The sequence below is a fragment of the Cavia porcellus genome, unplaced genomic scaffold, assembly GCF_034190915.1.
Source record: "Cavia porcellus strain 051 isolate PalLab524CR breed Dunkin Hartley unplaced genomic scaffold, mCavPor4.1 scaffold_20, whole genome shotgun sequence".
Classification (NCBI taxonomy): domain Eukaryota; kingdom Metazoa; phylum Chordata; class Mammalia; order Rodentia; family Caviidae; genus Cavia; species Cavia porcellus.
Window position 1 is genome coordinate 54,149,276 of NW_026947503.1, and position 27,014 is coordinate 54,176,289.

General features: G+C 38.8%; 1 protein-coding gene across 5 annotated transcripts in view; it reads left to right on the forward strand.

Moving 5' to 3' along the window:
• Positions 1-27,014, forward strand: part of Chst9 (carbohydrate sulfotransferase 9) — a 272,043-nt gene that overhangs the window by 116,865 nt on the left and 128,164 nt on the right. For all 5 annotated transcript variants that reach the window (XM_063231812.1, XM_063231815.1, XM_063231814.1 and 2 more), the window contains one exon: positions 23,436-23,474. In XM_063231812.1, coding sequence (XP_063087882.1) covers positions 23,436-23,474 — 39 coding nt within the window. Of the gene's footprint in view, positions 1-23,435; positions 23,475-27,014 lie in introns of those variants that run through there.

Genomic DNA, 27,014 nt, shown 5'->3' on the forward strand with positions numbered 1-27,014 from the left:
TTTCAGTTTTGTTGCCCAGATCCAAAAGCTTTGCAGCTTCTATATTCACTCATTCTTTTAAAACCCAACTATAAGCTGTGAAGTCCAGTGTGGTCTACACCCCCTACAGGAGACACAATTTCTTCTGGACACCATCAGTTCCACTTTCTGTTTATGCCAGATTCTTGATGCCATTCCACATTGTACCTGTTAGGATGGAACACTCTTCGGCCGATATCAGCCCAAATACAACTTGTAGCCCTTGACTATCTTCACTGTTACCTGTAGCTAAGTTTTGTTGTTTGGCAGGCAAATGGTGATTAGACCATTTGGAAACAATGAGGGAAGTAGGGAGGGAAGTAGTTTTGTGGTTCCAAATATTTGTCATCTATTCCCTAAAAGAGGAATTTTTGAGGTCTGCAGAGGAGGAGCTGGGCAGATCTGGGGTGCTCTCACTGGCCTCTCTGCCTGTCTGGAGGACTCTGGATATCTGCGCCCAGACTGCTGGAGTTCCCTCAGGCTTCCAGGTGCAGTGAAGGAGAGAGGTGGGTTTGAGGCTTCCACATCAGCCTCCCCATTCCTGGCTTCATTTGGAGACCTGCTGAGCTCCCCATAGGTGGGCTGGACCACACTACCAGCCTAGCCCAGCCTGTTTAGCTGCCGCGCCTGGCCATAGGTCTGCAGAGGAGGAGCTGGGCAGATCTGGGGTGCCCTTACTGGCCTCTCTGCGTGTCTGGAGGACTCTGGATATCTGCGCCCAGACTGCTGGAGTTCCCTCAGGCTTCCAGGTGCAGTGAAGGAGAGAGGTGGGTTTGAGGCTTCCACATCAGCCTCCCCATTCCTGGCTTCACTTGGAGACCTGCTGAGCTCCCCATAGGTGGGCTGGCCCACACTACCAGCCTAGCCCAGCCTGTTTAGCTTCCGCGCCTGGCCATAGGTCTGCAGAGGAGGAGCTGGGCAGATCTGGGGTGCCCTCACTGGCCTCTCTGCCTGTCTGGAGGACTCTGGATATCTGCGCCCAGACTGCTGGAGTTCCCTCAGGCTTCCAGGTGCAGTGAAGGAGAGAGGTGGGTTTGAGGCTTCCACATCAGCCTCCCCATTCCCGGCTTCATTTGGAGACCTGCTGAGCTCCCCATAGGTGGGCTGGCCCACACTACCTGCCTAGCCCAGCCTGTTTAGCTGCCGCGCCTGGCCATTGGTCTGCAGAGGAGGAGCTGGGCAGATTTGGGGTGCCTGCATTGGCCTCTCCATGTGTCTGGAGGACTGTGGATATCTCTGCAACCAGGGAGGGTCCACAGGTTCCTGAAGCACTACGGCCTGTGGTGAGTACCCTAACCTGGCTGCGACTGAAGAACTGTGGAGCTTCCAAGGGGCAGGTGGGTGCACAGTGTCCCTGAGGCCCAGCTTGTCTGGAACTGCGGAGTTCTGAGCAGGCAGAGGAGGGCCACTGGTTCTGTAGGCCTAATGGCTTGGGGTAGCGCGGCGCCAGAGTCTCAGTAGCTCCAAACATAGAAGGGGATTTTCAACAGATCCTGAGGAAGCTTTCAAATAACACTTGAAACACAGAAATATAGGAAAATGACAAAACGAAAGACCAAATTACAACCTCAAACCTCCAGCCCATCTCAAGAAACCCTAGGAGTGATGTATATAGAAGAAAATATATCCCATCCACCTCATATATCGGACACAATAGCCACTGAAATTGACAAGCAACTCCAGGAAGCTTTAAAGAAATTCAAACTCGAAATAATCTCCCAGATAAAAGAAGAAATGATAAAAGAAATGAAAGAGATTCTAAATATATCTAAAGAAAACACAGATAAAAAATTGGAGGAACTAAACAAAAAGATAGAATCCCTAGACGAGCAATATAAGAAACAAACAGAATACATAATGCAGATGCACAGAGATATACAGGAAATAAAAAACTCCACTGAAAGTTATAAAAACCGCCTTAATGAAAGTGAAGATAGAATTTCAGACCTTGAAGACAGGATTGCAGCTAGTGAACAGGAAAGGAAAGATCTTTTGAAAATAACAAGGAACCAGGAAACAACAATTCAACAACTGCAAGATGATGCAAAGAAGAATAACATAAGAATGATAGGGATTAATGAAAGAGAGGGAGACAACATGAAAGATGTCAGGAGGATATTTAGAGAAGTAATAGCTGAAAATTTCCCAAGCATGAGATCAGAAACTGACATCAGGATCAGTGAAGCATATAGAACTCCAAACAGTCATAACCAAAATAAAACTACACCCAGACATATAATAATCACCATCCCAGAAATCCAACACAAGAATAGATTATTAAAAGCTGTCAGAGAGAAAAGACAAATCACTTATAAAGGAAAACCTATCAGAATCACAGCAGACTTCTCAGCACAAACGATAAAGTCAAGAAGAGCATGGAGTGAAGTATTCCAGATCCTAAAGCAAAATGATTTCCAACCTAGACTGATATATCCTGCAAAACTATCATTCAAAATAGATGGTGCAATACGATACTTCCATGACAAAGAACAGCTGAAGAACTTCATGAACACCAAACCAACCCTGCAAAAAATATTGAAAGACAGTTTAGATACACAAAGGAAAAAACCACTAAGCAAAGCAAATAATTAAACAGAACCGAAAGATAAAGATGCAACAGTAGAGAGATAACATTCCTACAATTAACCAGCACTTAACAGTAATAACCATTAATGTAAATGGTCTCAATGCACCAATCAAAAGAAACAGACTAGCAGAATGGATCAAGAAACAAAATCCAACCATATGCTGTTTACAGGAAACCCATCTAACCCAGAAAGATACTCACAGACTGAAAGTCAAAGGATGGAAAACAATTCTTCATGCAGCAGGAATCCAAAAAAAGGCAGGAGTAGCCATTCTGTTTGCAGACAACGTGAACTTTAAACCAACAATGACCATAAAGGACAAAGAAGGTCACTACATACTCGTAAGGGGAAAACTCCAAGAGGAAGAGATAACTATCTTAAATATATAGGCACCAAACTCCAGAGCACCCAGTTATATAAAACAATTATTAACAGAAATGAAAACTCAAATTATCAGTAACACAATTGTAACAGGAGACCTTAATACACCACTGACACCAAGGGACAGATCAACCAGACAGAAAATGAGCAAAGAAATAACAGAACTGAATCACACCTGTGAACAAATGGGTTTGATAGACATATACAGAATGTTCCACCCAACAACATCAGAATACACATTCTTCTCAGCAGTATATGGATCATTTTCTAAAATAGACCATATATTAGCTCACAGAACATATTTAAGCAAATGCAAAAGAGTTGAAATCATCCCTTGCATATTATCGGATCATAGCGCTCTGAAATTAGAAACTAATGACAAAGGATACTGCAAAAATTCCGCAAACACATGGAAACTAAATAACACACTCTTGAGTAATCAGTGGGTCACAGAAGAAATTAAAGAAGAAATTAAACAATACCTAAAAGAAAATGAAAATGCAGATACAACTTACCGGAATCTGTGGGATGCAATGAAAGCCGTTCTGAGAGGAAAATTTATTGCACTGAGTTCCCACATCAGGAAAACAGAACGAATACAAATAAATACCTTGATGCTACACCTCAAACAGCTAGAAAAAGAAGAGAAAGTCAAGCCCAAAGCCAAAAGAAGAGAGGAAATTATAAAAATCAGAGCAGAAATCAATGCAATAGAGACTAAGAAAACAATCCAAAGAATCAACGAATCAAAGAGTTGGTTCTTTGAAAGAATAAACTAAATTGATAAGCCCCTAGCCAACCTTATTAAAAAAAGGAAAGAAAAAGCTCAAATTCACGCAATAAGAAATGAAAAAGGAGAAATCACTACAGACCCAATAGAAATACAGAGGATCATCAACACCTATTTCGAAAACCTCTACTCTCAAAAGTTTGATAACACAGAAGAAATAGACAGATTCTTAGAAGCATATGAAGTACCAAAGCTAGATCAAGAGGATATAAAACTGTTGAATAACCCAATCTCTGCTAATGAAATTGAGAATGTAATTGGGTCCTTGCCCACCAAGAAGAGCCCAGGCCCAGATGGATTCACTGCAGAATTCTACAAGAAATATAAAGAAGACCTAATGCCGACACTCCTCAAACTATTCAATGAAATTGAAAGGGAAGCAATCCTTCCTAAGTCATTCCTGGAAGCAAATATTACTCTAGTACCAAAACCTGAGAAAGACCCAACTATAAAAGAGAACTATAGACCGATCTCCCTAATGAACACAGATGCAAAAATCCTCAATAAAATATTGGCAAATAGGATCCAGCAAATCATGAAGAAGATTATACACCATGACCAAGTGGGATTCATCCCAGGAATGCAAGGATGGTTCAACATACGCAAATCAATAAATGTAATCCACCATATCAATAAAGCCAAAAATAAGAATCACATGATCATCTCTATAGATGCAGAAAAAGCCTTCCATAAGGTCCAACACTTATTCATGATAAGAACTTTACAGAAAATTGGAATAAATGGTCTTTACCTCAATATAATAAAGGCCATTTATGACAAACCAACAGCCAGCATCATACTAAATGGCCAAAAATTGAAAGCCTTTACTTTAAAATCGGGTACAAGACAAGGATGTCCTTTATCACCACTCCTATTTAATATAGTACTGGAAGTACTAGCCAGAGCAATTAGGCAAGAAAGAGAAATAAAAGGGGTAAAGATAGGAAAAGAAGAAGTTAAGTTATCATTGTTTGCAGATGACATGATACTCTACATAGAAGACCCCCTAAACTCCATTGAAATACTCTTAGATACAATAAATAAATTCAGTAATGTGGCTGGATACAAAATCAATACTCAGAAATCAATAGCATTCCTATACACGAACAACAAAATTACAGAGAGGGAAATAAGAGAAACTGGACTATTCACATTAGCAAGCAAAAAAATGAAATATTTAGGAATTACTCTTACGAAAGAAGTGAAAGACTTATACAGTGAAAATTATAATACACTGAAAAAGGAAATTGAAGATGATCTCAGAAAATGGAAAGACATCCCTTGCTCATGGATAGGAAGAACAAACATTGTGAAAATGGCCATTCTCCCAAAACTGTTATACAGATTCAATGCAATCCCAATAGAAATACCATCAACATACCTTATAGATCTAGAGAAATCACTCCTAAATTTCATCTGGAACCAGAAGAGACCTAGAATCGCAAAGGTAATTCTAAGCAGCAAAGACAAAGCAGGAGGCATCACAATCCCTGACTTGAAGTTATACTACAAAGCAACAGTAGTAAAATCAACATGGTATTGGAATCAAAACAGAGCTGAAGATCAATGGAATAGATTAGAAGATACAACCACAACTATGAACACACTCAACCACCTTATTTTTGATAAAGGAGCCAAGCAGGTTCACTGGAAGAACGACAGTCTCTTTAATAAATGGTGCTGGAAAAACTGGCTCTCCATTTGCCGAAAACTAAAGCTAGACCCATGTCTATCACCATGTACTAAATTAAAATCTAAATGGGTCAAAGATCTGAATATTAAAACAGAAACACTAAATCTATTGGAAGACAAAATAGGTAGAAACCTTGGAGACATAGGAGTAGGTAAAGAATTCATGAACAGGACTCAAACCGCACGGGAAATACTTCCCAGAATCAATAACTGGGACCACTTCTTATTAAAAAGTTTCTGCATGTCAAAAGAAATCTCCAGCATAGTGAAAAGAAAACCCACAAACTGGTAAAAGATTTTAGTGAACTCTCTCTCAGACAAGGGACTCTTGTCTAAAACATATAAAGAATTAAAGAAACTCAGACCTCCGAAATTCAAAGATCCAATCCAAAAATGGGCATCTGAGATGAATATGCAATTCTCAGATGAAGAAATGCAAATGGCAAATAAATACATGAAAAAATGCTCATCATCATTGGTCATTAGAGAAATGCAAATTAAGACCACACTGAGATACCATCTCACTCCTGAAAGAATGGCCAGGATCAAGAAAACCGACAACAAATGCTGGAGAGGCTGTGGGGAAAAAGGAACTCTCCTGCACTGCTGGTGGGAGTGTAGACTGGTACAGCCTTTGTGGAGATCTGTCTGGAGATTTCTCAAAAAGTTGGGACTGGAAATCCCATTTATTCCAGCTATTCCACTTCAAGGCATATTCCCAGAAGAACTGAAAGCATCATACCACAGTGATATATGTGCACCTATGTTTATAGCAGCACAATTTGTAATCGCCAGATCTTGGAAACAACCCAAGTGCCCATCAACTGAGGAATGGATAAAAAAGTTGTGGTATTTCTATACAATGGAGTATTATTCAGCTATAAAGAAGGATCACATTGAGATATTTATCAATAAATGGGCACAGCTTGAGACCATACTCATTAGTGAAATAAATCAATCTCGCATGTGTGAATACCAAATAGTTTCCCTAATGTAAATAATGATTCAAATATATAAAAATATGTGGTAATCATGATTCCCCATTAGGTGGCCTTGAAGCCTTATAAAGTTTTCACTCATTAATTAGAAAGGTTTTATTCTGGGCTTCTTGATATGAAAATATTTGAAGCTAGAGTATATGAAGTTTTATCCAAATATTTCAAGGAAAAAGACACTATGGTAACTACTATTAAGTCAGGTTATAAGGTGGTGAAGTACTAGGTTGTTAAAACAGTCATGCTGTGACCTCTATTGTTATATTGTTATGTCCTGTTTTATCTCAATCTCCCCCTTATTGTTTCAAAAAAAATTATTTAGTCATTTCTTATGTTTGTCTTAATTAAAGAAAAAATTCAAAAAAATTAGGATATATAAATAGTAACTCTTTTCGATTTCCTATTAACTTGTTTTGAAGTCCTGTAGTACTCCCACGATCTTGTTTTGACTGATTAGACTCTGTTCCATTCTATATGATAGTATCAAGTTTGAAGACATAGGCAACTACTTTGAAGACAATAAGATTCACTAAGATACCCATTCTGGTTTGACTATTGTCTTCTTTGGAAGTCCTGTAATGTTTACAATGCCTAAGTTTTATTGGTCTTGTTCTCTACTGTTTTGTCCAACTTTATAATATCTAATAAGATAGACAATTCTTTTTAAGGAAACAAGGGACAACGTTGATAACCATTGTTGATAAACTTGTACTCTGTTCTACACCATGTGCTACGTCTATCCTTGGTATTGACTGACAGCTTTGTTTTGTCATATTTGACTGTATTCTTCCCCCCCCCCCAAAGAAAGTAATAAGCACTAAGGAGTAATAAAATCCAAGATGTGTAAATTTTGTGGTAAAAAAGAGAGGGAAAAAAAAAAAAAGAAAAAGAGCTCTAACGGATATAACAGCAAGTGTGTTTGGGGGTGTTAAATAGCTGACTTTATCAATGTTTTTGGAACATTGAACACAGCTGTTTGCAGTCTCCCTGTTTGAATGTCCACCTTGAGTTCTTTGATACTGTGATTTGAGGAACTATTTTCAAGAAGATAGTGTGTAATCTACTAGCAGGTAATTTCTTACTGTTATGTTTTTTTGTTTTGTTTTGTTTTGTTTTGTTTTGTTTTGTAGTTCTGTATTGCGTGTACCCTTACGCCGCTTTGGTTTGTTTTGTGTTTTTCTCTTTTTCCTCTTAAATAAAAAAAAAAAAAAAAAGAGGAATTTTTGTATTTGTAGAGCGTTCTTCAGATTGCAGCTCACTGATATATATATATATTCCCCCCTCACTGGACCCTCCCTTTTCACACGGTTTCTCCCTTTACCAACCATTCACCATTCTCAGGATCATGAAGTCAGTTTCTGTTTCTCTTCATCACTGGATCTGTGCACCTAGCTCTTCAAAAGAACTCTTAAAATTCCTTTAGTTTCTTTATACAAAAAATCCATCTTTCCTCTTTTTCCCACTCTCTCCAAATGAACTATCTCAGGAATCTTACTTTCACAAACAAAATAGATTTTGGAGGCACCAGGGAATTTTCTCACTGAATCAGTTTCTGTGAAAAGTCATTCTGCCACTCCCCAAGGTGGCACCGAGGAGCCGAGCTTGCTTTGGTGTAGCAAACTTTCCTTTTCCTTACATTACTAGTTTTGATATATATCCATTTTCACACCATAGCTATAAAAGATTCCCCACTCCAATAATAATAATAATAATAATAATAATAATAATAATAAAGTTGAAAATTCTTAGTTTCCCAGAACTTTTGAAAGCAGGTCATAACCAAACTAAAGGTTGTGAGTTGTTCTTCAAGTAAATTTCCCTCTACTCATCAAACTTCCTTAATATGTATTTTAATTCCACTTTGTGACATTATCCCGTCTTAAAGAAGAAATATTATGGTGTATGTAGGAGCATTTTCTGCTACTTCAGTGCAAGGAGAAGAGCTCCAGGCAGTGACTGTTCTTTCTGTCCCCTCTGTTCACGCATTAGAGCCCCATCTGTATGCACCAAATCTAAACATCTTGCCAGGGGATACATACCCCACGCGCCCTGCTAAAGAGGTGGCGTGTGAAGCCTGAAATGCTGGAGATGACAAATAACCCAGTAGGTCTGGCCTCTTCCCTTCCTGCCCGAGCTCCTGGCAGTCTATTTTAAATTCTGTGTGCACTGTAGGATGAAGTTGGTGCCAACCCCACCCAAAGCAGTGTCCTCTTGAATATGCACATCACCAGAGGCATAAGCAGCTGAACAGATGAAACCTCTATGTTCCATACTTCCTTCAAATGTTTAAGGCGTCATAAGGAATTCTATCAGATATTTCTTCAAGGACTCCCCAAAAATGTGCCCAACAAATTTCTTTAGATGAATAGTTCACTTGTCTGTAGAGATCTCATTTGAATACCTTGAACAAAAATCTTGATTTCCAGTTATCTCGAGAGCAAGCTAGGCTTACCATTTTTGTTTTAAGTCTAAAGAGTACTTTCCAGTACAAAAGTGTCCCTGCTGTGAATCCCGTGGGCCAAAGTGTTCTGCGTGTGTCAGTCCTGAGGGCTGAGAGTCGTGAATAGCCAGAAACTGCAACCAGGGTCTCCTGATGCTGGCTCTGTGGAAATAGCGTCTGTGAAATAGCGTCTTCATAACCTGCCTGATTTCTCCCCAGTCTTCGATATTTGTAATCCTGCGATCTGAATTCTGTAACTGTTCCACTCACCTTCTAAAAGTTTCCTTTTTCGCGGCTGCCTCTGATCACTGCCCCAGGTTAGCACCTAGCATGTCAATGAGCAATCAGCCTGCTGAGTAATATTTAGACCGAGCTGATTTTTTTCCCCAAAAATATTTAGCAGTGTCATAATAGAGTTTCAAACCATGGTCAAAGTACAAAGGCTGATCACAACAAATGGTGTATATTAAAATAAAATATTTCATTACAGTAAAAGACACAACACCATTAATCCCCGGTGAAATGCTCCCCTTTGATTACAGCACATTTATCCCAAGGTTCTTGGCACTTTCTAAAGCAGTTCTGCAAGTTCTCTTTTGTGAGTGTCTAATGGGTGTGATAAAAATACACTGAATTGTGCTGCCAAGCGCTGTCTATCAGAAAAGCAAACTTATAAAATTTTAGTACATCTTCATCCACCTTACTAACTGGGTTTGGCACTGTGGACTTCTGGCTCTTCTCCAAGCTCAAAATGACCGTGAAAGGTAAACATTTGAAGTGATTTAGGACATAGAGGTAGACATGAGAGCACAGCTAAAGACACTCATAGAAGAGGACTTGGAAACAGCTTCCCAAATTGGCAAGAAGGATGGATGAGTGTTTTTGAAGTGGTGGTGGTGTGGGGAGGAGTAGTATTTGAAAGGAGACTGATAGCAAGGTATAATTTCCATAAAATTTCTTCTTAAACTTAAACATCCCCTGTATCTTGTGAGCACATTTGGTACATTTCATAGACTTTCTGGGTCCTGGGAGAAATTTCGTAAGTGCCCCTGGGAATATGTTGGGATGCAGGCCTTTGAAATGGGATTTCCTTCCTTCACAGTCACCACGGTCAAGACAGAACACAGCACTGGAGAAGTGTGTAGTCCTTTTTGTCTCCGATAATCACCCTCATTGAGATTTAATATCATTGATTCAACTGAAGGCTAAAAACTCAGTTTTTAAAAACATCAAACATAATATGTAAAGAACCCAATAAGCATTGCTTTCACTCTATAACATACAGTGAATTGTAAGTTTAAAATCAAACTGACGGATTGAGGCTATGTAAGCAGCAAATTCAGATAATTTTATGGTTAAAAGAAAACTTTACATATTTTGCACAACAAAGGAAAAAGAATAGAATTGACCCATTTCCACAAGACTTCGGAAAACATTTTATAAAAGTGACAGTGGATCATCTGTATCTTATAACATAATGCAAGGAGAAAGGCTTAACTCTACCCTCTTTATTTGTACCAGAATAGCATTTTTTTTTGTACCAGGGATCGAACTCACAACCTTACGCTTGCCAGGCAGGCACTATGCCAGTGAGCTATCTCCCTCCCCCAAGGATAGGATTTTTTAAAAGATTTTTTTCAATGTTTTAAATATGCAGTAAATTTATTCATGATTCCTTTAAAGTTAATTTGTTTGAATCCTAGAATAACTATTGCTAAGTTTGATAATATAAACCAACTTGTATTTCTCAATTTTATACAAAAACTAGGCCAGTATTTTAAACACCTGAGGATCGATAGCTGTGTAATTGTTCTTACAAGTCCTAGTTTCAAATCTGGGACTGAACACTTATTTGGTGTCTGGGGCAGATTTACCTCTCTGAGTTTCCACTGCCTCCCTCGTTTATAAACTGTGGGCCAAATCCTTTGATTTGCTGTGACAGCTCACTGAGCGTGTGTCTGCTCACACTTCCGGGAACCAGCCTGGGTGTGCAGCTCCTTCCCTTGCAGGGCCCGGGCAACGACTGCTGTGCAGCCTCACTTTTCTCTCTATTTCATCGCAGTGGCTCCAGCCTTAGAGCAGAGGCTCTGGGTCTCACACCCACCCAAGTCTCAAGGGCCTGGGGCCCTCACATCAATGGCACAGTCTGGTCCTAAGCCCTGTGCAGAGTTTAACCACAGAACTTGCATCTCAGCTTCTCGGTGCATGGTGTAAGTAGGGTATGGACTTGGCAGGTAGACATCTTGGCCTTCCTGAACTTACGATGGTGACACATGTGAAAGAGGGCAGGTGCAGTCCCTGACTGGAGGACAGCCCACCCCAGATTCCCTTTACTATCTTAAACACAATGTTCTTTCCTTCTGGCATTAGCCCTCACGTATTTAGCATAGAATATGATTTTGCAGTTGGTCTGCATAGACTATCAGATGCCATTGCTGCAAGGAATAAAAACTTTAATTTAAAAATGACAGAAGTTAGGTGATGCACAGAAAGATGTTTTCATGATGGGGAATGCAGAGGCTCAGTGTCATACACCTGAAAATATAGGGTCTTCTGTCATCCTGGGAAAGAGGTAGACATAATACCTAGATATGACAGTATCTGCTAAGAGGAAGAGAGATGACTTCTACTGTATCTCATCTTATTGGTATGAAAAACCTTCTAATGAATGCCTTCAATTAAATTCTTTTCACATAGCATTGGCCAAAAATGTCAAATACCAGATAAGCCAAGGAGCTAAACCCACAATGATTTGTGCTGCCCACTGGTTCCCAGAAAATAAGACCTAGCTGGAAAACAATCAGCCTTGGAAACTAGCAATCAAAAATGCCAGCCCCAACCAAACTATCTTGCCTTACCTGCCTTACAGAGTGGCCCTTAAGCAAGAGAATAGCCATGGCAGGAAAGACAGGAAAAGGCAAGCTGGGGCTGGTATTTTTGACCTCTAGTTTGCAAGGATGATTATTTTCTAGCTAGGTCTTATTTTCAGAGAAACATGGTATGCACACTATGTGAGAAAATTACAAGTCCCAGTATAGAAAAAAAGGGAAAATGACTATTGGTAGACACTAACTACAGCTAAGAAGTTTCTTCCCTTCTTTGGGAATACTACATCCTTAGTTTTCCTGTGCAACTCTTCCAGGGATTGAGAACTTTTTGCATTGTTCCAGTGCCTATCCTGTGCTCACCTGTACCCATCCCTGGGCTGTGCTATTTCCTGTCTTTCTGGTAGGCAACACCAGAAGTATTGTACCCTCACCATGTCGCCTGCTCCTTTGGAAATCAGCAATTCACACTCACACTGGACACCAATAACAGTGTTTTCCAACAAACAGAACGTGTTGCCTTAGGCATTCAGGCGAAATGTATTTCTCTTTCCTCCTGCAGTGTCTTTCACTCTGTGTCTGTATTGCCAGGAAAAGTTCAGCCCCCATTGGAAGCTGGACCAGCTCAGCCAATGCACAGACTTGTCTGAGGACACTACCTGAGCCCTAGACTGTGGGTTTCTTCTTTACTCTTTAGGAAAGCAAATGCTTTTCTCTGTTTCTCAGTATGATTGGTGCTCAACAGTATCTGCATTTTATATTCTCCTAAGTGTCTTAAGAGTTGGTTAGCCTCTTGTCTTGCACATAAAGTGCACTAGGCAATTAACAATTTTCCTAGTAAACTCCAGTAGTCAATGAAATTTGCAGAAGGGAGTTTTTACAAGATTACAAAGCACATTGCAACCCTGAAAGCAATAAATCAATAGCCACTACTCTAAGCTCTCTTTCCTTATTTTCTTCCTTTGGTCCATGAAAGACGAGCTTCCTTGAATGTCTAAGGCCCAAACCTTTGATGTGGGTCAATGTGAAAGGAAAAAGATGAATGTGATAAAGACTTTTAAGATAAAAAGGGAAAAACTGAAGGCTACTGGGAATAAACCTTTCTGACATCTCAAAGAATAAATTGAAGCTCAGCTCTGGCCTCCACCAGCTTTATCCCAAACTAATGAGGTGATGATGAAGAGTTCAAGAGAAAGAGCAATGAAATGCCCTTGTTTCCTCCAAATGAAAAGCTGAGCAGGATTGTGTGTTCATTAGCCAAAAACACTACTATTTAGGGTGAACAAACTCAGACATCACAAGCGTGGATTCTGCTTGGACTCATTGAAATGATTCCTTTGATGTCTTCACACAGAAAACTAACCCTCAGTAATATAACTCTAAACATAATGCAGGTCCCATTAATTTATCCTTTAAGAGTAAATCTACCCAAAGAAAATAATATTATTAATTAGCAAAAACTGTTATTGACTCTTTTGAGCATTTCAGTTCAGGGAGTTTCTCTATCATACTAAGCATAAATGGTAAAGTTTTTGAAACCTCAGTGAATATTCAAATGTTATTGAGTGGAATGGAAACCGCAGTTAGTAGTTTATAGACCCTAAAGGGTTAGATCACTACTATCAAGTCTCTACTTTGCTTTTGACTGAAAACTTTGACACGGGCTAATATTATAGTACTTATATAAACCCAAAGTATGTATTAATCTACATAGATTGAACTTTAATTGAGCTTTTATTTATAGCAAGCTTTATTATTTTTAATTGAAAGGCATAAGTTTATATATCAAAAGGCTAGATAATTGAACGAATCTAGGTGAGTCTTCAATTAATCTGTACATCAATAAATGGTCTCAGTGTAAAAGCAGAAAAGGGCTTGTTTTGAATACTCACAGCTGCATTTAATAGTGTGCCAAAGTATTGCAGCATTGTTTTTTAAACTGCTCATAGTTTTGTGGGCTAGGAATTTAGGGAGAGTTTTACTGGGCAATTTGTCTGGAATCCACATGGTATCCCATGCAGTGGCTGAAGCTAAAGAAGTTGCTTCTAGTGCATTAATTAGCTTTAAATTACTGTATCAAAATAACTGAAATAATCAACTTGCAAAAAGAAATATTTATGTTGGCTCATGAGTTCAAAGGTTTCAGTTTATGGTTGGTTGACTCCCTCGAAATTGTTCCTGTGAACAAGATAGTACATTGTTCTGGTGGGCGCGGCAGTTAAAACTAATCAGTCATCTCTTAGCCAGAGTGAAAGAGCAGGAGAGAGAGAAAGAGAGAGACATAGAATGGTCAATATCCCCAAATCCCTCCAAGGACATTCCCCCAATGTCCTAAAACTTCTCACTAGGTCCTACCTGTTAAAGGTTTCTACATTGGTCAAAAGAGACTATGCCCAGGTGCAAACTGTAGCATCTGGGACAGCTTTCTGATTTGCATATCTAACATCTGGGATGGGAGGAACAGCTGGGAGTTAGTCATGTAATGGCGTCTCTCTGTTGATGAGACTGACAGGTGTGGTTAGCTTGAGCTTCCTTGAAGCATGGTGTTCCCAGGGTAATCCAGCTTCTTACACTGGCTGGCTGGCCCCAGAGGAAGTTCTCAAAGACTTATAAAGTAAACACTACCATATTCTCAAACCTCAAAACTTGCCAAGTATTATTTCTAATATACATTACTGGTTAAGCAATGTATAGTTGACTAAACAGACTTAGATAGATTCAAGGAGACTTGACTTAGATAGATTCAAGGGGAAGAAAATTGGATTCTCATTCTTCATACACAGTAATTTTCATTTTAGCAAAGAAATGAATAAATATATTACAAATAAATTCTGTACTTTATAAATTAATTCATTTCATTTTTTAAAATAAAGAATACTCCAAAGGCATTCTGAATATTGTATTCTTTAAAATGACTATTCACATATAACTTTGTAGAAACATATTTATTACACAGAGGAAAGTACAAATGCACACATCTCTTATTTTAGTTGCTGAAACTTGAATGATTAAAACTGGCATTCCCAGTTTGCAGAGCTATTTAAGACCTGGCAATAACTGGGTATTTGCTTTTGCCAATCTGACTTCAACATCTTAAGGTCTTCCAAAAATTCTCCTTGCCAAGAAATGACTGCCTCAGAATGAGATCCTGAATATCAAAAGATTTACTCTTAAGATTTTAGTTCCAGCAGGCCAATGTTGGGAATATGAAAAGGACTATTGATTGTCACATTCATTATGTGCTTGTCAGATGGATCTAAATGGGATCTAAATTCTGTAGCTGAGAATTTCCAAGATAACCTAAATCAATTATTCCTCATGCTCATCTTGCCATTTCTTTGCAGAGGGGTCAGCCCAAGAAAAATCAGCTTCAATTCTTTCTCTGGGCCATGACAGATGACAGACCACACCCATGGGCTAGCGAATGCAGATGGAGAGTCAGCTCTGCTGATGCAGCTGGTCGACCTCAGAAGCCCAGATCTATCTCTGTCAGTGTTTCAGAAGGGTCAGTTTCTGTGTCTCCATATACACTATCTGGAGGTCCCAGTACTCAGTATGCTCAGAATGGCTCTCTTTGCCCAAAGTCCTCACAACATATCAACCACTCAAAAAACACAGAGAAGCAAGTGGAGTTTTATCTAAACTTGCAGGAGGACAATGAGTATCTACTGCCATCCAGAGTTTATCATCAGTGTCTGCTGAGGCCGCTGGCATTTTAACCTCAGCATGAGTCCAGGCATAACTGACAAAATACACTCTTAAGTCTTTTGACACTGTTGACCACACAGAAGCTATGCCATTTCTGCCATCAGATGGCTGCCATTTTAAAGCAGCTGGTCTTTAAATTGGTCCAGTCTTCGAAGCATCTCTGTTCCTGCTCTTATAGCATATTACTTAAAATCCTCTCCTATCCCTGTTGCACAACATCCTTTGAAAATGTGAAAAAGCAGTATTAAGCTTTCTAAACGAAGAGACCATCAATCCTTGCCAAATATTAAGTTACTTGTCCCAGATCTTACTGTTTATTGTAAGGAGCAGGCAGAGAAGTCTGATGAATTTTCTGAGCAGTAGCCCCACCCCCGTTTAAACCTTATCTGATGATTAACAGCATAATAGCTGTTGTAGTCACTCCAAAATGTGGAGAAGGATTCACACCCTAAATTCTGAGTCCTCAGACCATGTGCTCTGAGTGTACACCTGGAGAAATGATGACATTTCAGTGTGTGGCTCATCAAGCCATTTGAATTTGGAAACAGTGAGGACATGAGGAGAAGGAAAAAAGGAATCCAATAAAATATAAAGCAACTTTTCCCTTGGAAACTAAGAGAAAGAAAGAGAGAGGAGTGATGGCAATGATGTCAAGGAACTTTTGAAAACCAGATTTCGTAATAGTTTTAAAGAAAGAAACCTTTGACTGTTTCTGGCTTCCCACAGAAAAAATTTTCAAAGAATAAGGACATCATAATTACTGGGTGTCACCTGATATGGAATATCCTCATGGAGAAACACATGGGAGTGTTTATTTCTGTGTTCCAGGCACCAAGGTGAGAGTTTTACAAACATTAGTGTTTCATGATTCAACACAGATAAGAACTGTTGAATGAATCATTACAACACATCACTAGATGACCCTGTGAACTATGTATTCACATTACCTCATTATCAGATGTCAGCCTCCACAGGTTGAGGGATGTGCTCAGCAGCCTATGGTGGTAAAGTGGCTGTCTTAGTTACTTTATGCTCGTGGCTGAGACAAAATACCTGAAGCCCAAAGTTGGGAAAGGAAAGGTTTATTTCTTACAGTTTTTGGAGGTTTCAGTCCACACTCAGTTGGCTCCAAGACAGGCAGGCATGACTGGGCCACAGTTCATGGCGGCTGCAAACAGCAAGCCAGAACAAGCAAAGAGAAAGAAACATTTTCTTCCTGCCATTACATCACATCCTGGCTCCACCCCTTTGTGGGTGGCACACTGACACCATCAATCCAAGCACTAGACAATGAACCATCACAAATACACAAAGCAAACTCATGAGGCCTGGGGGACACACACATAAACCATGACAGTGGCAGAGCTACAAGCCGAAACTCTTGCCTACTCCACAGAATCATCCTTAAACACTATAGTCTAAGTTCAGGCAAGGTAAAAATCTCTGGGTTCGTATTTTCATCTGCTATTCACTAACTGAGCATTGTGTCTGGTACCAAAAAATAAAAATATCTGCGGTTACTTTCACCACTGGAAAAAGGAAATAATAATCTACTCTGCGAGTTACTAGGAGCATTAAATTACAGGGAACATTTAAACATCAATAAAGTGTTCAATTCCTAGTAGGTACTAAGTACTAAACCACTTTTAAAATTTCAGTCTAAAGGCCTCTGATAGCATTCTACTCCCAGAGCAATGGGATCTGATAGTTAGCAATTAAAATGAGTGGTTGTTTTATTCAAATGAATGATTTGATAAACAATAAGTAGATAATAAGAAGGTAACTTGTAGGAATATTTTAATAAAATAGTTTATACAGGAAACTCTCCCAACCTTGGGACTGATTGTGTGTGGCTCATTGAGAGTCCAGCTCCTACTTGTTGACATCTTCCTAGACTCTCATCCTATTTTTCCCTCTCATCGTTTGTTTGCCACTTAGTAGTTTGGTGGTTTGGCAAAGTTAAATCTCTTTGTGACTCAGCATTTTAACTGTAAATGGGTATGATATTTGTAAAATCTCGTAATAATGCAGGGCTAAAAGACATTAATTCATATATTAGGCTGGTAAGAGTGATGGGCACATGGACTTTGCTGTTGAACATTAAGCACTGTTACTTGTGGGATTATAATAGTGGCATTCTGCTACATTTAGAAATAGGAAGGAAGTAAAACAATTTAGTTCTATTTGCGATGTAGGTTTTAGAGCGAAGATGACAGATGATGATTATGATTAGACAGACAGACAGATAGATAGATAGATAGATAGATAGATAGATAGTGTGTATACGCAAGAACACCAGCAGGAGGAGAGAACAAGAAAGAACAGATAATGAGAAGCTATTCTATGCTTCCTTCCCAGGGTTCCACAGCTCCTCGCAGCAGCCCACTGTTCAGATGAAAAGACTGTCTAACTCCAAAGTCTGTGTTCCTTCTATACCAATCCACTGGAAAGGGATTTAACTAAGAAAACAGTGTGTTTACGTGGATTTTATATGTTTGTGTCTTTCCTCATTACAACCAAGAAGCAGGAATCCCTGGTATAATAATAACCAAAGCAGAAATAATGTTGAAGTTATTTTAAGATATTGACACAGGCTTTTAAAACTCTAATTACCCAGATTCACATTCTGAAGGTGATTTTTCTTATAGATATTGCATTATGGTAGATAAGCATGTTAATAGTGGTAAGGATTTTAGGTCTAGCTCTAGAAATCAACCAGCATCACAACTACTTTCCCTGACAGTGAGATGAACCATTCAAAGCCAATAAACCTTGAAGCTCCCTCCTCTCTAAGTTTCTATAAAAGAACCAGAATTAAAATCTTGCCTCATTCTGCTTTCTCTCGTTAAACTCAGAAATGTGTAAATACTACAGATTCTACAAAAATACTGCCAGCATTTTTTCATTATAATTCTAGATGAAACAAAACGACATTTAAATATTCATGGGAATTAGCACTGTGTTATCTGGGAATTGTTATCACCCTTTTATTTTTTAAAATAAGTACCATGTGCACAGTAATTTTCCTTGTCATGATTCTATGGCTTCTTCATAGTGCATTTTGCCAAAGAAACATCGGACATAAATGAACATTCTCAGGTATCCTAGCAACAGGATGTGATTAATAATACCTCTCAGAGCAGGGCAGATAAAATGCCTGAGAGTGAACGAAAACTCAGAATTGGCTACTGAGAAATTGGTGATGCAGTCAGAGAAGCTTGATAAGATTCCATGACAGACTTTATTATACAACGATGAAGCAGGTAGAAGCCAGAATACAGTCGAGAGAGACTATATTTGAGCTTGAAACTCCCGTTCACTGCATATCCATTTATGTTTATGTATGTTTGTATATAAACATATACGGTGATTTCCTTTTCCATTAGAAGCTATAAGCGATACTGATACAAATGCTTCTACTTGTCATTGATGAGACATCCTTGAATTGTGTAAATTGCATTTATGTGTTTTTAAAGAACAGAAACAACCATTGCGATTAAGAGACTTCCAAACTAAAGTACTGAGCTCTATTATAAATTGATTCATATTTGTTGTTTCTCTGTGGAACAATTTCAAGGCTCAAGTTTAAAATAGCTTTTTAAAAGTATTAAGACTCAGTTTATGTAAATAGCCACAGATTTGGAATTTTAGTGTTCAATTAAATACATTTTTCTCGTACAAGTAAAATATATCCTGCAAATTTAATTTTCATGAAATTATGGTCCATTTTTATCCCTCACAGGTGGAGTGCTCCATCTAGGTTTAAACAGAAATAAGATGCAAACTCTACATTAATGTTTTGCTTTCAAATTTGAACCAGTGGTAAAATAAAGCATAACGAGGGTAGAATGTGTGTTCATTATTCTGAAAGCCTCTCTGTTATTTTATCACCCACTTTTCTAATATAATAGTTTCCTGGGCTGTCACTTGTAATATAAACACCTCCTAAAAGCTCTGTTCTAGTTGTGCTTTCGCTGAACTTTCAGCAGGACTAAAATTTGCTTCCTGTTGCCTGGCATTTTAGGAAGGGCTGGAGTATGATACGGCTCTCTGCCTGCCCACTGGATACCAGACACCTGTGCTTTTAAGGCTTGGTACATCAGGGGACAGAAGGCACGGGGCTCATCACAGCTCAGTCAGGGCTGAGTGCCAGAGTTAGTGCTCTGAAGGTTAATGCTGTAAATAAAGGGTTAAAGGGACACAGGAGAAGGTGCTAATTTCTTCAGAGAAATGGGAGCTGGCCCAGAGCGAAAGCCTCCATGGAGAGCCCTCCTGTCCCCTCAGCTTTCAGGATGCACAGGCATTTGCTAAGCAGGAGTGACCCAGCAAGACGTTCTTGGTGGTAGACACAGGGTAGGTGCGGTAGGCACAGCACAGTTGCCGAGCTCGTGTGGGGGCTGTACTGTCTGACGCAGTGAACAGGGATTAGTGGTGCTCAGTGAAGGAAGGAGAGTTATGGCTAAATCATTGAGAGGCAATTGAGGGAACATAGATTCTAATTGTTCACAGAGACTGCAAGTGTGGAAAAGACAATGAAACCAACCAAACTTCACCTCAGGAAAATCTATCAAATTCCAGAATGATGGTGATGGTGGGAAGGAAGAAGACAGACCTGCAAGGCCTTGCACAGGAGCGATGAAAGGGGCTGAAGCACCGTCAGAGGCCAAGCAAAAGGAAGCAGCTAATGGTTCTCAGGTTTTGTGGTTCTCGGAGACCTGAGCACAGCACACCAAGAATGAGCAGATTTATAGAGAAAATATAATGATTCAAATTAAGTGCAGCAGAAGGTATGGACAGAGATTTCCAAAACGCTATAAACCCAGGCAGGTTTTGAAGCTAGAAATACAGCTACTCAGACTAATTTCTTGCTATGATGACCCTTAAAGACCAAGATAAAGATATGAATAAAGAAACTTATCAAGTTATCTCAATTTAAATTTCTTATGTTCCTGATCAATATATGTTCTTTTATATCTAGTATTCTTGTTTTTTTTTTTTGTTTTTTTTTTTACAACTTGAAGCTGTATATATTTTAACTTTAAAATCCAACAAAAATCTAAGTAGCTCCTTGTGGTAGAACTTATAGCATGAGGGAGCTACCAAGTAACATTTACATAGCCTTTTACAGTCCGCAAACATTCTTTATAACAAGAGAACCAAGATTTCTGTGATCCTAGTTAAACATGCCTTTCAGTCTCCCTTCTTAAACACCAGACCTCAATATTTCATGTGCATTTAATCCATTTCTTGCTCATCACATGGAATTATTCAGTTCTCAAGGTATTCTACAGAAACAGGTTATGATCCTCAATTTAAAGATGAGAAACTCAGGAGACTGATTGACTTGCCTGCAGTTAGTTTCCATTATTGTAGAATCATTATATTATGTAAGTCATGAATTGACAGAGCTTTATAATCTGCATAACAATTTTCCTGGGTTGTACCAGCTGAAAATAACAATAAACTCTTGTCATCTCATCCATTTCCTATGCAGAACTCCTGCTTTGGGCCCATCTCTCCCAGGAAGTAGCAGGCAGGATGTATGTGGACCAGAGGTGCCATCACCTGCGGACTCGACCACAGCTGCTGAATATGCTGTGCCTGTGTCTGGCAGGTTGATGGTGACTGTTAGCAAGAGGTCTTTGGTCGTCACTGGCTGTCTACCCAAAACCTCAGTTCCATGCTCTGTGGCTTTCTACATAGGGCTGGCTGTGTGCCCCCAAGGACACTATCTGGCCTCCTTCGGAGACAGGGATCCAGGAACATGAAAAATGAAAGCTAAAATTTTTAAAGTCCAGATAAACCTCCCAAGTCACATTCCATCAGTTTTGCAAAATCTTATGGGTTACAGGTGCCAGTCTAATTCAGTATGGAAAGGGACTCTACAGAAACATGACCACCAGAAGAAGGAAAGATGGGGTCATCGGGGACACTGTGATCTCTTGCTACCTTATTTATCTTAAGCACATTCACCCACTTTTAATTGTTTATTATTTCATTCCAATATAAACTACTGTTCTCCAAAGAGATGTTTTCCTGTAACTATTTTGTAAGTCAAGCTTTGGGTGCCATTTTTTTGAAGTTCATGAACACATTTGAGGCTTCTAGTTCTCATAGGTAAATAATCGAATAATAAACAGTGGCTTGACCAGTAGGAAACTTACATCAAGATGCACCCATCATATTTGGTAACAAATGCAACCTTTAAATGGACTATTTATACCACTGATCTGTTTGGTTCATTGAAGTAAATTGCAACCAACAATTCCTTTGGAAATCACCCAAGAAAACAGAACACACCATTAATTAAGGTGCCAGTTAAATGAATATTATACATTTGGCAGCTGCAGGAGGGAAAATTGCACACTTTCCACCTTATACTTGAGGATTTCTTTTAAAAACCTAAGGGCTTGTAGATACACTTGTGCAAAGCCTACATGTTGATTCCATGTGCTGCACGGGCTCTCCGTGACTGGCTCCAGCTGTGAAACGTGGGCACATGACAAGAAAATGACAGCTGGAAGGAGAGTCCGCTCTGACCAATGCCACACCAAGACTCACACCTCAGTGGGGCTGTTTGCATACTCCTCTGCCTCTGTTTGTTTCTGCTTAACCTATTGCCCACTCTTGACCATTTGGATACTCTGAATTTCATGAACAAGATGAAATAGCCTCATCTTCATCTTCGTCATCACTTATTTACTCTTAAGTCTTTCACAATCTCTTTTGTGTTCCCTGTCCCCTCTCCGCTCAGATTATTGCCTCGCTGCGAGAACTCAACCCCATGGAATACTGTTGGAACTCCACCCACACGCCCTTGCAAACTTTACAGTGGTTTGTGATACTGCATCTGTGCATCCTCCTGGATCTTCTGTGTTCTCATGGTCTCATGTCACAAAACTCAAGTAGTGTTTTTGTGTCTTGGTTATGAACCTCAGCCCATTTCTTTGCCTGTATGTATTCTTCGACTTCATAGTCCAGACATCTTCTTAAACCAGCATTTGCTGCATCTGTAGTTTCAGTTCTAGGTGGAGATCCCTGTGTCCATAGCACCTCAGACTCAGTAAGTTGAAACAGAGCTCCTCATTTCCACACCACGTACATTTTATCCTTTCCCCAAAGTACACACGGTGCCCAGACTCTAGGTAACCTTGACCTCTCCTCCTCCCTTACTACTCACAGTTTGTAAATCCATGAGCCCTCACCTTCCCTTTGCCTTTTGCTCCCACCAGTCCCCTCCTCTCCATTCCAACATCATGACTTAGTCCACACTTTCTTTGCCTCCTGCCTAAATTCCAGAATATTTTTCCCTTTATGCCCTTCTATTACCATGTGAGTTCCTAAAGGAAGCCCTAACCTAAACTTACCTTCTTGTTGAGTTTCTCTTGTCCACTTTAATCCAGTCTTCTTCCACTACCAACACTCAGGCTTTTCCGTCTTACAAATTCCCGTGAATGCCTCAAAATCTACGCCAAATACCACTTTCCGCACAACTTCCCAGGCAGTGCCTCCTTTTATAAAACAATTGCTTCAAATTGTCCCGTTTTTAAACATCCTGCACCTTTTGCTGTATATGTCACTGTGATACTATCTGCCCTTCCTAGCTTTAAACTAGGTTGTGAAAGGTCAATGCCTCATTTCAGTTGGCTGTTTTTCCTGTAGAATATTTTCTATGGGGATTTCCCTTTGTAAATTCATTATCTAGTCAATCACTCTTGCTAACAAGATTTTAAAAACATCATTAAGATATAAGAAGAATCAATGGCTGCTAACCAATGCAAAACTAAGCTTTATGTTTCCATGTCATTTTTTTATTTTTATGAAATAAGAATTTGAATAATTTCTTGTATCTGAACTCTGCACCATCTTTTCTAGATACATGTTAGATGTGGCTGAAATAGCGATACAGTACAATTATAATAAACTAGATTTTTCTTCTTAGTCACATTATATTCTTATGATCGCACACTACAACTTACCTACCACTTCTCATTTCAGGGAGAATGGAGAAGAAAAGAGAACAGAAAGCAAGTTCAGGTAAGATTGTGTCTAATTGACTCCAACTTTCTTTCTTTCATTTCTACTTTTAAAAGAAATGTAGTTACAATTTAGTATTCAAAGTTTCACATAAAAATAATCATTTATGATCCTTGAATTGAATAATATTAAATTAATTTGAAATAAATTAATACATTTAGCCTTTTTACTTTCACATTAATCAACTATGTCCTTTTCATTCTTTTCCTGTTGAAAGTAAAAGAGATGGAATGTTTAATTTTTAAGTGATTATTAAAGGTAAGTCTTACAACCAGAAATATGAAAATGTGGATTTTATCATAATGGCCAACTAGCTTACTCTTCCAAATGTCTGATTTTCAGACAAAGATAACTAATTATCATAGGCTACTTTTCTCAATGTCTATGAATCTCACTGTTTTTCTTAAAAACATGTAATTGAGCTTTTTTTCAGGACAGGATTAATTACTCAACTAAGGATAATCTTTAGGAGGACTTTTCAAAATATTTTCATGTCTAAATACTGTAGGAATGGCACATTGGCACAGTATCATTGCATATACTAGGGACCAGTATTTGTTAAGTTATATAAAAATAAACCTTATATTTCCATGTTTTCATTGCACAGGTTTTAGCTTAAAGCCATAAATTTCATTCAAGTAAGTATTCTTATAGAATCAATATTTCAGGTCACAATGCCCAGAAATTTCCAGTGATCCTGGAGGTTTCTAACTTGGCATACATACCTGTGCCCACCACCACCCTTCCCAAGTCCGTAACAGCGCCTACTCCTATGACCATTGGGAGCTGCCACTGTAAAGACACAGCACCTTGTCTGAACTATCTGTTACGGTTTTTTGTGGGGGAGGTTGGATCCAGTAACAAGGTATTATATATGTTTCCAAGCAATCAGCATAGCAGATAGAAGACAAAGGCTGCCTTATTCTAAAAGTATATAAACAGTGGAAATTCCTCTCTCATTACTTCTTCCTGCCTTTAGCATTCCATGCCAGGCAAGAGAAAAACTTACTATCCATCTGATTTCTCTACTAAATCTTGCTATTTGAATCCCAGTCATGCACACACACACATGCACACACCCACCCACCCCACAACACACACACACAATCATAAGGCCAAAAAGAAAAGTCTGAGGTCTCCTTATAGCTGTGGTTATTTCCACTGTTACACCTGCAGGGAAAATTATTTGTACTCTTTCTAAAATTTGAGTGTTATGATGCTTTATATGCTGGCTTCTTAATTAAAGAAAGTTCTTGGTTCAGAAGAAAGCTAATTTGGCCAAAGTGTTAAGCAAGATGCCTCTTTAAATCCCCTTCATAGTAGTGGACACTGAAGCTCTGCGTGACCAAGGTGACACAGAGACAAATACAGGATTAAGACTCCAATTCTGGCTTCTTCACTCTTTGCTCTTTTAGTACCTATTCCCAACCTGACCTCACTTTCCATAACAAAACTCTGCTCATTGTAATACTGTTTCCTGCCTAAGAAAGTATTTTTCAACAGTCAGAAAATCTTTGGAAGACAACAGCATCTTTTGCATGGAACATAGTCAGTGGGATTCTGAGGAAGCTCACTTCATTTAGGGTGCTAATTTGTCCCATCTGAATCACAGCTTCTCACCCTGTCTGATTTCCATGAGGAGATGAAGTCAAGAATTACTACTGGATAAGGCCCAACTTACTGAGGAAAGGTTTTCATCATTTCAAAGCACACAGATCCCTGCACATAGGCTGTAATCACAAAACACAGGCAGACTGAGGCAAAGAGTTCTGATTTCAGATGCCACCTGACAACTTAGTGAGAGGATGTATTGAAATAAAAGAATAAAAAGGGCTGGGCGTGTAGCTCAGTGCCAAGTCCCTGGTTCAATCCTCAGTACCACAAAAATAAATAAACAAAACAGTCAGAAGACACAACCATGTCCTCAGAAGATCCATACTGTGTTTGCAAAGATAATCTGAGGTTTCAAGACTGGGGAATAGATTTTACCATATAGTCATAAATTTCATCACTGTGTGTCTGTGATGACAGCTTGCATATATGTGGATATAGCTAAGATGCTGAGAAAGATAACCTGGGCTTCCCTGTTTCTGACTTCCTGTCTGGACATCTGGGTGTCATTTGTTGTTCATCCTCTTCAGTCTCCATGCCCTGCCTGCTAAACTGGACTTTGTGCCCCAGACCCTCTTACAGCCAAGTCCATTTCTCAGCTGGGTAGGTCCTGAAACCTTCCCATCCGCCTCTATCCTACTGAACTAGTTGTGATAGAAATGAAAAAATTAGGAAACATATTCTAGATAAACATATTTCCCATTAAAACAAGAACCCACCAAGGTTTTGGTGGTTAAGTTTGAGTCATTCTTTGTATAAAGACTCTTGCACTAACATGAGTGCTAACCAAATGTAAGATTTTGCTCAGGACAAGAAATGACTTTCTAATAAGGAAACATCTCCAGTACTGGAAAGACTGACAGTGCAAGTAAAGATACACAGAGGCCAGGCATCCTTGTCAGGAATGCAATCAGGAGATTCATGGAGAATGTGGTTAGATCACTTCTAAGGTTCTTTCCAATTTTATGTTTATGGTTCTATTTGCTATTATTATTTAACTGAAATTACTATGTATATTTAGTACACAAAAAATCTTAAATGGATCATATTTCATTAATGAATGAAATCATGCTACAAAACTTCTGCTAATTTAGGTTGGACTGAGTTTCTCACAGAACATAAATAGTTCTCATGGAGCTAAATGTGTGGAATGAAAGTGTCCTGGTGTCTGGATCGTGACTTTATTCAGAGTTTGTCTGCATTCTAATTGCAACCCTGGCTGTAGCTTCATATGTGAGCCAGGAATAACTCGTAATTAAAAACCAAATCATAGCTTTGTGATACCATGATTGGAAACCCTATTCATGAAACATGGTCAAAAAGACTAACCATGATTACTTGACTTAGCAAAAATTATTTAATGCATGTAGTAATAAAATGATAAATGGACAAAATACAAAGTGAAGTACTTCGTATCATCACTTAGCAAATCTGTCCCTGATTTTATATGACCTGATTTCTTTGCAGGAAAAAATGATCATCAATATTTTACATGAAAACTATTGAGTCTGAAATATTTTTATGAGAATAAAAAGCTTTTTTGAGGCTGTGAACTGCTTTAGTATATTATAAAGCTACATCTTGTAAAATACAAAGAAGAATTCTTATAAAGAAGAGTGCTTGATAAATTGTTGTTTAGAAAATGCTATTAGGTTTACTAAGGTATACTATGGAGCCACCATCTGTTATGAATGTTTTGTTCCAATTTTTCCAACAAGGAGAATCCTTTCAAATTCAGCTGAGTATTAAATAAAGTGTCATCCGGGTGAATCAAAGAATGGTGGAATCAGCAGAGGATAATAAGTATTCTAAAATGAATTGCATACTTTTCATTCAAGACATTAGAACGACCTTAACTTTAAAGTGATTTGTTCATATGCATAATTTGCAAACAGAAAAATTTTTTTCTCATCTGGAAAGGTGAAAATT